This window comes from Erpetoichthys calabaricus, chromosome 2 (assembly GCF_900747795.2).
Source record: "Erpetoichthys calabaricus chromosome 2, fErpCal1.3, whole genome shotgun sequence".
In the NCBI taxonomy this organism is placed as follows: Eukaryota; Metazoa; Chordata; class Cladistia; order Polypteriformes; family Polypteridae; genus Erpetoichthys; species Erpetoichthys calabaricus.
In genome coordinates this window covers 251,123,316-251,136,847 of record NC_041395.2, presented here as the reverse complement: position 1 = coordinate 251,136,847, position 13,532 = coordinate 251,123,316, and the positions used below count along the sequence as shown (strand labels likewise).

The 13,532-nt window shown below is 36.5% G+C and overlaps 1 protein-coding gene across 2 annotated transcripts in view; it reads right to left on the bottom strand.

Moving 5' to 3' along the window:
* Nucleotides 1-5,156: 5,156 nt before the first annotated feature.
* btaf1 (BTAF1 RNA polymerase II, B-TFIID transcription factor-associated) overlaps nt 5,157-13,532 on the bottom strand; it is a 99,799-nt gene continuing 91,423 nt past the window's right edge. For both annotated transcript variants that reach the window (XM_051922156.1, XM_051922157.1), the window contains exons 33-38: nt 12,669-12,794; nt 10,539-10,691; nt 8,691-8,902; nt 7,075-7,234; nt 6,527-6,697; nt 5,157-6,174 (exon numbers count right to left, since the gene is read on the bottom strand). In XM_051922156.1, the coding sequence (XP_051778116.1) occupies nt 6,028-6,174; nt 6,527-6,697; nt 7,075-7,234; nt 8,691-8,902; nt 10,539-10,691; nt 12,669-12,794 (969 nt within the window). In that variant the 3' untranslated portion in view covers nt 5,157-6,027. The remainder of the gene's footprint in view (nt 6,175-6,526; nt 6,698-7,074; nt 7,235-8,690; nt 8,903-10,538; nt 10,692-12,668; nt 12,795-13,532) is intronic.

Below are 13,532 nucleotides of genomic sequence, written 5' to 3'. Positions count from 1 at the left end.
ACCTTATTTCATTATTAAAATGGACATGTATCACTTCTTACAAACTTGCTTTTCCTTATCATCTTGAGATCCACCCAGTGTTCCATGTATCTCAGTTGCAACCTGCCCATTCTATTCCCAACTATCAAATTATCTCTGGTCCACCTTCCAAATCAAGTTGATGGTAAACAGGACTTTGAGGTGCAACACACTTTGAAATCCTGACGTAGAGGGTCTACAGTGGAATATCTTGCACACTGGAAGTGTTTTTTTATTTATTTATTAATTTAATTGTAATCATTCCATACATATAGATTAATTCATAACAAGAAAGAATTAAAGACAAATCAAACCCCACCCCTGAGAAGGAGAGCTTAGCCAAAGGAGAATTACTTACGGCTTTTTAATAGGGCAAAACTAAACAAAAGAAAGGAAGAAATATATATAGGTAAATAAATAAAAAAAAATTTAAAAAAAAAAGAAATGGAGAAGGGAAATAAAACGGTAATAATTATTTCTCTCATTCTAAAATATTATTGATCAGATCCTGCCAGGTTTTGAAAAAATTCTGTACAGATCCTCTAACTGAGAATTTGATTTTTTCCAATTTCAAATAATATAAACCATCGGTTTCCCACTGACTTATCAGAGGAGAATTAGGATTCTTCCAATTTAACAAAATAAGTCTGCGTGCCAAAAGTGTAGTGAATGCAATCACCGTTTGCTTGTCCTTCTCCACTTCAAGTCCGTCTGGAAGAACACCAAACACAGCTGTTAGTGGGTTAGGAGGGATTGTGACCCCAAGGCTGTCTGAAAGACACTTAAAAATTTTGGTCCAAAATGATGTTAATTTGGTGCAGGCCCAGAACATGTGAGCCAGTGAGGCAGGAGCTTGGTTGCAGCGTTCACAGGTTGGATCTTGCCCTGGAAACATTTTGGACAGTTTTAAGCGAGACAGATGAGCTCGATATATAATTTTTAGTTGAATAATTCTATGCTTTGCGCATATGGAGCTCGAGTGAATTCTCTGCTTTGCTACCTTCCACTCCTTTTCTGATATATTGATTAAGAGATCTTCTTCCCAATGTCCTCTTGGATCTTTGAAAGGTAGGGACTCTAATAGGATTTTATATAATGCGGAAATAGTGTTTAATTCCTCGAAGTTGACCAGTATTTTTTCCAGCATGGTGGAGGGTACGAGGTGAGGAAAATCGGGCAGTTTCTGTTTAACAAAATTTCTAATTTGAAGATAGTGAAAGAAATGTGTAGCTGGGAGGTTGAATTTGGAACGTAATTGTTCAAAAGATGCAAATATGTTGTCTATATAAAGATCTCTGAGCATTTTAATCCCAAATCTTTTCCAGGTATTAAAAACTGGATATGTTTGCGAGGGTTGAAAGAGGTGGTTTTCTTGCAGAGATGCCGCGGATAAAAGATTTTCCATCTTAAAATGCTTTCTAAGTTGGTTCCATATTCTGAGTGAGTAAAGCACAATTGGGTTATTAGTATATTTGCAATAACTTGCATTTATTGGGGCGCAGAGCAGGGAGTATAAAGAAGTACTACAGGATTTTACTTCTATTGCGGACCAAGCCTGTGTATGTTCATTTTTTTGTGTCCAGGTTTTTATGGCTTGTATGTTTGCTGCCCAGTAATAAAACTGAAAATTAGGTAAAGCCATGCCACCTTCTGCCTGAGGTCTTTGTAGGGTCGCTCTTCGGATACGTGGGTGTTTTGAGTTCCAAATGAATGAGGTTATTGTTGAATCTAATTGTTCAAAAAACGATTTATTGATATATATTGGAATGTTTTGAAATAAAAAAAAGAAGTTTAGGAAGGATATTCATCTTAACAACGTTAATTCTTCCGGCTAGAGTGAGATGAAAGGTTGACCATCTATGCAAGTCTTGCTTAATTTTTTCCATACAGACGGCAAAATTTTGTTGACAAAAAGCTTTATGTTTACTTGTGATATTTACCCCTAGGTATTTAAACTGATCTTCTACGGTAAAAGGTAGGGTGTCCAATCTAATATTATATGCTTGTGAATTCACTGGAAAGAGTATACTTTTATTCAGATTAATTCTGAGACCAGATATCTTTTGAAGTTCTGTGACTGCTGTTAAAACTGCAGGCACAGTGTTTTCTGGGTCTGATATGTATAAAATCATATCATCTGCATATAGAGAAATTTTCTGTTCCAGGCCTTCTCTGATAATCCCCTTTATCTGATAAGAATTTCGCCAGTGGTTCAATGGCGATTGCAAACAGCAGTGGTGACAAGGGACATCCTTGTCTGGTGCCACATTCTAGCTTAAAGTAGTCTGAACAAATGTTGTTAATACAAACTGAAGCTTCTGGATTGGTATACAGTAGTTTAATCCATGCACAAATATTTCGGGCCAAACCCAAATTTTTCCAATGCAGTGAAAAGGTAGTTCCATTCAATCATATCAAATGCTTTTTCTGCGTCTAATGATAATAATATCTCTGGGGTGTTTGATTTTGCTGGTGAATATATAACATTAAACAAGCATCGGAGATTGGAAGATAGGTGTCGGCCTTTAATAAATCCAGTTTGATCCTGTGATATTACCGAGGGCAGCACTTTCTCCATCCTTCTAGCTAGAATTTTTGAGAGTATCTTAACATCATTATTCAGGAGTGAAATTGGTCTATATGATGCACATTGTAACAAGTCCTTATTTTGTTTAGGAAAGACGGTGATTAATGCTTGACGAAATGTTTGAGGTAGTATTTGGTTGTCTCTAGCTTCTGTAAATGTTTCCAATAAGAGGGGGAGCTAGCGGAGTGGAGAATTTCTTATAAAATTCTACAGGGTAACCATCAGGGCCTGCTGATTTCCTGATTTGAAGTGATTTTATAGCATCTAGTAATTCTGTTAGTGCTGAGGAACTGGATAAACCTCTGACGCTTAAAGCATCTATTTGTGGTGTCTAATGTATCCAGAAATGCATTAGATTGTGTGTTGTCTTCTTTGAACTCAGTAGAATGTAAGATTTATAATAATCTCTAAATGTGTGCATTATATTTTTATGGTCAGTGATTTCTTCTCCATTCGTGTTGGTGATTACTGGTATTGCATTGCAAACTTCGTGTTTGTGAATTTGTTGAGCTAAAAGCTTATTAGCTTTTTCTCTGTGTTCATAGTAATGATGACTTATAAATAAGTTGTTCAGTTTCTTTAGTTGTCAAGATGTTGAGTTCTGTATGCAGGGCCTGCCTTTTCCTATGACGCCTGGCTTGTTCTTCATCTATTCTAGTAACTTCGCTTCTTAGCTCTGACAGTTTCTTGGTTTCTAATTTATTTCTGTGGGAAAGATATGAAATAATTTGTCCTCTTAAGTTGATGGTAAACAGGACTTTGAGGTGCAACACACTTTGAATTCCTGACGTAGAGGGTCTACAGTGGAATATCTTGCACACTGGAAGTGTTATGGACCTGGGAAACATTCCTGTTTGTTCTTTGCATATTAATGCCTGTTGTCCTATGACCTTTACATTGTGTCATCTCTCTAAGCTGGACAGAAGTGCCATGAGAAGGACAATGTTATGACAGTCATTCTTTTTAATTTTTTTTCTGAATAAAATGAATTTTCCAATATTTTTCTTTGGTTTGACAACATAAGGAATTGGAATATGTCATTTTATTTTTAAAGTAAACTTGCTGAGCGCTTGGCATTATGACTTTGCTTCCCACTGACTATGATTTTCATACCCCCCCCCCCTTAACGTTGCTATTCTTGACTCCGGGGTTTGACAGTTACTTTTCTTGTGAATGATTCATATCCTAGTCCTCCTCTCTAATACAATGTACCTATTTTTAGCTAGGTTCAAACAATGAAATCGTTGAAATAAATATACGAGGGTACGTTGCATTAGTTTTTAAAATAGCCTTGTATAAGCAATTTGCATCCTACTCAAAATTATTGAACAAAGCTTTCTCAAGGTTTCAAATATTTCTGCAAAAATTAAGATTTATACACTGGTCCAATTTTACCTTAAGGATGTCTTATTACACTGAACTGGGAGGCACAGCACTACAGTAAAAGGAATAACAAAGATGCAATGCAGTCAAAGTGCATCATGCCAGTGTGATGTCACAACACAAGGACTGATTTTACATAGAATCAAAATGGTTTATGCTACTACAGGAAATGACAAAATTGCATGTGCACAGTAAAATCATCAGGAGAGATTAGTAAGATACTAAGATCAAATTTAATGTGTTGAGTAAATAAAATAATGTTCTATGTAGGATCATTCACTTATTATTTATGCTCTTGTTAAACTGGAAATTAGACTGAACCTACTAACAAATGAGCATAGAAAAAAAATAATTTGGCACCCCAGAGTGCTCAAAAATGATACCCATGGATTACCAATAAAATGAAGTAGCAGAACACCATAATGTTGTTAATACAAAGGTTCCAAACTATGTCATTTGCTATGGAACTGAGGAAGATTGGAAAGAGTACATTGTATAAAAATGCAACGCAGACTTAATTATGTTCCATTTTTTTCTTGGCAAGCTGGTTCTTAAATAAAGTGAAAGGCTAAGGACCTCAGTTAGTATTAGTCAGGGGCAACTACATTACTGTAACTGAACAACAAAAAAGGTTTCTTTATATTCAAAAGGAAATGAAATGTACCACTTTTCAAATTAAACATTTGTTCAGAAGCAGCAGATATTGAGATTATTAGAAGTTGGACTGCAAATCTCAACTGGATGAAGTAAAACCAAACTTCTGTATTACTATTTATCAACCAAATTACATAATCTATGGTTGTTAACATCTGGTTTGCACACAGCTTTGAAGAGACGCTCCTCTTTGCTGTTCTGTTTCTGAAAAGAGGTGCACTCACTTAAGTCTCAGCCAAAATACTTTGGATGATTTCACTACTTATATAAGGAGAGAAAAAGTAGTAGTAGTAGTAGTAGTAGTAGTAATACATCCTCCAAGCCAAGGTGAATAATATGGATACACCCTTTGGTGAGGTGTTGATCACATGCAGAACCTCACATGAAGGTCTAACAAGGGAAGAAAAAGAACGCAGTCACAAAATGACTTTTTTCCTTCATCTAAAAAGAAACTTTCTAGTTATTAAGGAAATAGTATATTACAAAAAATAAAAAAAACAATGCAAAGAGAAAAAAAACTCAATATAATTTATTATAACTATCTGCTTTGACAAACAGTAAATACATAAATATTTACACCTAAATATTTAAAACTGAATTTGAGTCAATATTTAAACTATTCTTTCCCTTTGCCATTGCTAACAATATGACTTAACTGTAAAAATGCTGACTTGCAACACTTTTAAACAGTTATTAAATATACATTTTAAAAAACTGTGTGAACGCCAAAACAAGCCCATCACCTGGACATCAAATGGATGACCTGATGAAAGTTTACCATTTATTACTTATATACATGAGCTGGACCGAGAAATCAATCATTTGAAGTAAAAAAGAAAACAATGAAGAGACGAGGTCTGCTAATGTGGAAACTGCAACTACATATGTGGAAAGCGCAGAAAGAATGAAATTCAATGCTTTGAACACAAGTTAAACATATTCTTCTTCTTTTTCAGTATGATGTCTAAACTTTTAAACACAGATTTAAACATAAAAAGGTGAGCTTTTACTTGTTTACCATAAATATCTGCAGCTAAAGAAAAGCCAGAACTGAAAATATATTTAATCTTTAAGACTGGTAACAAATAACAGTCAATGAATGCTATAAAAACACCCGTCACTGTATGATATTGGCGATACTAAAGACCAAACCAGCTGGGAGCTCTCCAGCTAGCTATAGTGTGACTATATGATAAATATAAATTTGTAGAACAGTTCAAATTAAGACACATTTAACTTTGTTTTGCAAAATACAGTTATTCAAGTTGAACTGATTTATTTTCAAAAAATGTTATATTCACATCCATCTCAACAAGTTCACTATATGCTGAATATCAGCAAGTAGTCGTCAGTTTTACTTTCTCCTGACTTGTCTCACACAAACATTATTTTAGAGAGTGCATGAAGGTATCCAGATCATATTCAGCATCATACTGCTCTTGGCTCCAAAGATCTCCAAGGTTGTCAAGGATGGACTTCATTGATGCTTTTCCTGAAGTTCCAGGAGTTTCTGCCTTCTCTTCTGTTTTGCCCTACACATACACACACACAAAAAGTCAGAGTTTAATCATAAGTAACAAAAAACTGAATGAAGGGAGAGCATTATGTGCATTAAGGGACAATTTGGTCAGTGCTGGCCTACATTAAAAACACAGAAAATGTTTTACTTTATTTTACTTGATTTTCTATCAGACTTTATGAAAAAACAAAAACAAACGATCCAACTGAATACACAGTTTAAAATATGCATATAACAGGATATTAGGGAATTTTTATTTTAAATATGCTTAGTACTTACTACAAGGTAGCAAAATTATTGTTAAGTAGTAACTGAAACAATAATTAAAAATAATGAATATTGAATATTGATAATTGAATATTTACCTTGTCAAGAGTAAACAGGTTTAGCAGCTGGTCTGTTCCCATACTTTGCAAACTAGCATTTTCCTGGCTTATGATTGTGTTTGCAATGCTCATTTTAAATTTCTGCAAACCCATAATCTTCTCCTCCAAAGTTCCTCTGGTAATCAGTCGATAAACATTGACAACACGTTTCTACAAAAGTTAAGTAGTACAATTTTTAAAATGAGAATTTTGCCATGAACAACAAACACCACCAAAACATAAATTTTAGTAACACAACTCACACACATACACAGCAAAAGACGAGATCACAGGTAAACCTATGATTTAGATTGAAGCCAACTTCTTTACTTGCTAAACAAAACCACCTGCTAAAATGCATTAAGTACAAAGTGCATGAACCCTACTATTTTGTAATACCTTAATGTATAAAGTTAAAGCAACCAGAACAATTTCTCTTTAAACTGCTACATTGCAAACCATGTCAAAACTAGCCTAAAAACAAGCAAATAAAAGACACAAAAGACTGCAATGCAGCTGGTGCCTGTAGAGCTGTGAAAATTCTCTACCTGTCCAATCCGATGTGCTCGGTCCATGGCTTGTAAGTCTCTCATTGGGTTCCAATCATGCTCCACAAATACTACAGTATCTGCTCCAGTAAGATTTAGACCCAGACCTCCCACATGAGTGGTCAACAAAAGAACATCTATAGAAGGATCATTATTAAACCTGACAAAAAAAAAATGGTGCAACCTTAAGCAAATGTGCCTTTTAAAACTTAATAGCATTTTGAATGCTACAATATCTTGTGACATCATTTAACTATGTTTAAATACAGTAAAAAAGGGGCTGTGGATACAATTTGGAAACAAATTATATACATACAAGTTCTTAATTATATATAATATGAATGCTGAGGATAGGCCAATACACATAATACAAGCAATAATAAATAACTAGAAACAAAATTAAGTGTGCATATGGGCAAATTCATACAGTCCAATTTATTGGGCTGCATGGAGTTTTTTTTTTTGTGCTCAACAAAAATTTTTTATAAACATGATCCCACTTCCTATGACGGGCTGCACAGTGGCACAATGGTAGCGCAGTAAGTTGACCTGGGATTGCTTCCCGGGTCCTCCCTGAGAGGAGTTTGCATGTTCTCCCCGTGTCTGCGTGGGTTTCCTCCGGGTGCTCTGGCTTCCTCCCACAGTCCAAAGACATGCAGGTTAGATGCATTGGCGATCCTAAAATTGTCTCTAGTGTGTGCTTGGTGTGTGGGTGTGCTGTGTGCCCTGCGGTGGGCTGGCACCCCGCCCGGGATTTGTTCCTGCCTTGACCCTGTGTTAGGATATAACGGGTTGGATAATGACTGACTGACTGACTTCCTATGACAGAATGTAAGAAAATATATAATGCATTCTTGTTCTTTCTTTGTGGTTGTTATTATCTATAATATTCCTGTCATGTTAAAAATAATCCAAGCTATATGGTTATTTTAGAGTACATTTTCAAATGGGTTGACATAGGTCATACACAAGATTATAAATTTCAGAGAACTAGTAATTAGCAAAAAAGGAAACAGGGAAAAAATATAAAACTGACTGCCACAAGGAGGTTCTCATATCATGCTGCCAATTCCAAGAGGTAACTTTATTCAACATATAAACAAACATTTTATACACCATTCTTCTATAATGACCACCAGCATTATAGTGCAAGGCTGTAGTCAGTCAGTCATTTGCTAATCCGTCTAGTCCTAAGCAGGGTCGCGGGGGTCTGCTGGAGCCTATGCCAGTTAGCACAGGGTGCAAGGCAAGAACAAATCCTGGACAGGGCGCCAGCCCATCACAGGAAGCTTTACTGCAATGGGTAACAATAACTTTTCAGATTTGGAGCACAGACAGTTTTGGTGACTTCCTAAAGTTCACAAAGGGAAATTAAAAGTACAAATATAATGTTTAATTCCCAGAACCTCAGCACACTGCTTCCTCTTAATTACAGTGTTAACATCTATGACTAAATAAAAAAATCTACAAAATGTTACAGTAGTAGACAGTTTTGAAAATTGCACAAAAAGAGTTAAAGTCATACATTAATAATAAATATTTACTTTTAAAGCAATGCTGTTGGTGGTGGTGGTAGTAGTAGTAGTAACAGTAAGAAAGTGTTTTCCAACACCTACCGTGCTACAATGGAATGTCTCTGGCCAGCTTGAACACTGCCATCCAGCCTAAGATAGGTAACTGTAGGAAGATGTGGCTTAAGGAGATCATGCTCTACGATGTCCAGCATACTTTTGAGCTGGCAAAATATGAGGACTCTGTGCTGTGCAACCACTGCTTCTGTACCACCTTCTGTTGCTCCACCATTGCCCAATCCACAATCCATAAGCAACTGAGCAAGACAAGAGGAAATAAATGTTATAATTGTGTATACAGACATGCACACACACACAAAAGGTTATCATAGTTAGTGTCAAATGGGCTTACAGTTCCAATACGGTGGCAAAAACAAAGTAACCCAACATCCATTGCAGGCAATGTGCAAGGACAATGACACACCCAAGATGGGAATTCAATGTCCTATTTCATGTATCAACCAAAATTCTCTTTCAAACATGTATGAAAATCAAAATACTCCAAGTTATCCTAACTAGTATAGCTGTTTAAATACTTAAAATGTAACAAGTCTAACAATCAAACTGTGCTAAACTAATTTCTGCTAGATCTCTACAGAGAATTATTTTATTGTGCTTAAACCTATAAGGTACTATGCATCAAAAACAATTGTAAATATCTAAATTACCACGAAATGCTACACCACATTAAAAATGATGAACATAGTTGTCTTAGATTATCTAGTCTTTGCCAAGGTAGTTTATGCTGGCCTTGAAGTGTACATAGACAGAAGCCGCCTTTACACATCACTTTAAAACATGCATTATTTTCCTAAAAGTTCCTTTATGAACCACTTATGACATACTTTTAACAAGTCAAAAAAAATTCTCACACCAAAGTACATGAAACATCAATATGTCTCTCTATTATAATAAAAAAAATCTTGGGTCGATACGTGATGTTCTCGGAAGACACTTTGACGTCCCATGAGACAAGGCAGTGAGACAAAAGGAAAGCTGCTGTACAGGCTTTTAAATGATTGACGCGCAGCATGACACGCAGAACACACAGCTCAGCAGCAGCAGCAGCAGAAAGGCAGCACCTCATCCATCTGCATCTCCTTAGCGTGCGTTCTGCCCCACCCCCCTTCACAATGCGAGCGGCAGAGACGCGAAGTGGCTGGAAAGTAGCACGCCCTGGGGAGGGAGCCTGGTTGGAAGGGGGTGAACGATTGAAGCGAGCAGGAGGCAAAGCCCCTTGGTTGTAAAATAATTTAAATAATAAATATATTTAAATAATAATCCAAAAATTGCATTTCTCTTTCTAGTAACAGGACTGGGCACTGCTAGTGCTACCATTATGGCACAATACATTATTATTACAAATTTCAATTACATTTTGGTAACTAATTACAGTTTCCTTTTAACTTACAGCTGCAATCTTGCTCCTAGAAGGTACAATAAAACAAAGTACTACAGCTAATAGGAAACTGCCATACATTTCGTGTATCTTGACAATCCCCACAATCTGATACAATACAGAACACACACACATTGGCATATTGTCTAATCTTCATTCTAGATGATCTAAGCATTAATATTTAAAATTATAAACACACGCACACACAAATACACATTAACTTCCATTAAACTTATTATAAAGAGGTAATTATCACTAGACCATTACAACACTGATTTCACAATAAATTTTTTTATAAACTTTCATATACAAGCAAAGTATTATAGACACTTCAGTTCATATATTGAGGGAAGTTCAATATTAGTCCAAAATAAAATTCAAAAAATAAACGAGAAATGTTTATTATATTCTGTAAATTTAGTTTCCTAAACTGGTGCTCATAACTTCTAATTATTATTATTTTTTTTTTTTTTGACAAAAAGACACTTTTTTACCTGTTTCAATGCAGAAAGCTTTGGTGCATGCTGAATATCTTGTAGTGTAGTCCGCTGGGCATTAAGCTGCTCAGCAATGCGCTTGTACTCTGGATGTACTGGTGTCAAAACTAGTGCTGGATGATTACAAAGCTTTCTTAAATACTGTAGAGCCTGCAAAAAAAGCACAGTGTTTATAGGTGTCTAGGCACAGCTTGCTGTGTTGAGTCCTCAATATTAAGATTGCACTGTTTTCCAGTTGAAGCAAAAAAGGAGAATGTACTGTTTGTCATTTCTACTTAAATGATGAACTTCAATGACAACAGCCACAAATGAATTATTAGATCAGTTACTAAATGAGGAATTCCCAGTTAAATCATTAAAAAAAAAAAAAAAAAAAAAAAATCACACTGAAAACATCACAGTATATCAATACTGTATCTTTCAAAAAGCCAAACCAAAAACCACTTTCCACCCCACAACCATAGCCCACCACCCCCACACAAATACTTTACACTGCATCCTCAAAAGCCACAGTAAAAAAGTTGGACTTTGGCATGATTGAAATTTCAGAACTGTGGGAGCAGTTCTACCATCAAAAGGTAGGGTATTCCAAAGTTTTGGGGCAGCCACTAAAAAAGCTTCCACTGGACAACCAGCTGAGCAACTGTGAAATATTTATTAAAAAAAAAAATCAGAAAGTTTAGGTGGTGGAGATGGTTATTGCCCGTTACTAACCTAAACGCTGCATTTAGAACCAACTGTAGCCAAGCTAAAGAGGACTGACTGAGAACAAAATACAATGAATACAGTAGTCCAGCTGACTAAACATAAAAACAAGGATAATGGTCATCAGGTTTTTAGTTGATAGAAAAATGCTTACTTTTAGCTATATTTCTAAGGTGGAAGAAACTACCCTTGACCTCTGCATGTATCTATCCGTCAAAACAGAAGGAAAAGTGGAAAATGACCCCCTAAATATCTGTATATGATTTGTTATATAGGGAAAGAGGACCAAAGTTGTTAACGAAACTGCCAATAGAAGTAGGACAACCAAAGAGCAGCACTTCTGTCTTACTTTCATTTAACTGGAGAAAATTACTAGCTAACCAGCATTCATTTTCATTGAAGCAATAAAGGGACTTGGGTATTGAGCCCTTTACTCCTTGGCTTCACAGGCAGATACAGCTGTGTGTCATCAGCCTAACAGTAAAATGCAATATTATGATGTTGAATTACTGATCCTGAGGGAGGGGGACAAAATGGACCACATGGTACAGTAGCAGAGGAAGAGAAAAACCTTCCGATATTTACGAAAAAAAAGATCAGTTATTAAGATAGGATTTGAGTATGTAAGGGCAGTAGCCTGAATGCCAGCCAAATGCTCCAAACAAATTAACAAAGTAGTATGGTCATTTGTATCAAAAGCAGCACTTAGATCTACTAGGGTCAGACAGGCGCAATCCACAGCATCAACAGTCAACAGAAGATTATTAGCCACTCTTTAACAGAGCAGATTCTGCACTGTGGAGTGCTCTGGAACCTGATTAGAATACTTCAAAAAGGTGATGATTGTTTAGGAAAGCCAGGAACTGTAAATGGACAGTCTTTTTCTTAACTGTATATAAAAAGGGTAGGAGATAGGACAAAAACCTTAAAGAAACTTTAAGATCAAGATTAGGTTTTTAAAGATAGGCTGGACCACAGCAGTCTTGAGGATGGTTGACATAGTACCCAACACTAAAAAACTGTTTATTATGGATAAAATTCTTAGACCAATGATATCCAAAGCCTCTTTTTGAAGGCGAGAAGGGATAATTCCTAAAATAGCTGCTAGGCTAACACCCAGACCAATAGTCCTTGGGGAAATGAAGTTGTCACAATCTGGAGGAGAAGGTTCAGCAAGGGGGCTAAACTCACTCAGTTTAAGCCAAGTTTCAGTCTCAAAGAGGAAATACAAGGTAAAGAGATTGAGTATGACAGTTGGAAGTGATCTTGTAGTTTCCTGCTCCATTAAGGATGGCCCAAGTAAATTAATTTCTCTTGTAGTAAAAGAGGCCATTAAGTAGCATAACAAATACCAATGATCTAAAACTTAAAAAATGTTGATAGAGAAAAGTATTTGAGAAAAGAAAAGAAAATACCACATACCTGAAACACGTGACCAGCAGCTTTTAATTTAGGCTTTTCAACTTCCTCTGAGATAGACACTGTTGAAATTGTCTCATCAACAGTAACCTTTGCTCGGGACTTTGCAAAATCTTCATAAAGCTGTATCTTTATATGCAAAAAGGATGAAATTTAGGTTATTACATAAACTAAAAAAAAACACAGTATTAGCAATGGAGGACAATGTTTTTAGTTAATTAACTTTATAGGATTTCTAAAGCAATAATGTATCTGAATATTTCAAATGATTTTTGCATGTATGTCTCAAGCTGAGAAATATTATAGTTTAAACATTTAAAATAATGGGTTGTTCACGGGTGAGGGAAGAATGGAGTGGGAGGTTGACAGACGGATCGGTGCGGCATCCGCAGTAATGCAGGCTCTGCAACGGTCCGTTGTGGTGAAGAGAGGTGCCCCTTGGGTGGCCCGTGGTGAAGAGGTGCCCCTTGGGTGGAGCAGTGCCTCAGTTTCCCATAGGGCTCCCTGGGAACTGGAGTTGGGTGCAGCCCTGTTGAGTCCCTGCATCACACCCGGAAGTGAAGCCGGATCTCTGTGATCAAGCACCTGGAGCACTTCCGGGTGAACTATAAAAGGAGCCAGCAACCACCACTCAGAGGCCAGAGTTGGGTGGAGGTGGACAAAGCTTGCTGAGGAGGAGTGGTGGTGGTAGAGAGGAAGAAGAAGAGTGCTTGGTGACTGGACTGTGTTGTGGCTGGAGGGATTACGGGGAAGACGTGTCCTCCAGCTGAAGAAAAATAAATACAGTGATCCCCCACCTATCGCGGAAGTTACGTTCCAGACCCATCAGTGATAGGTGAAAATCCGCGCTATAGAAAGACTATATAA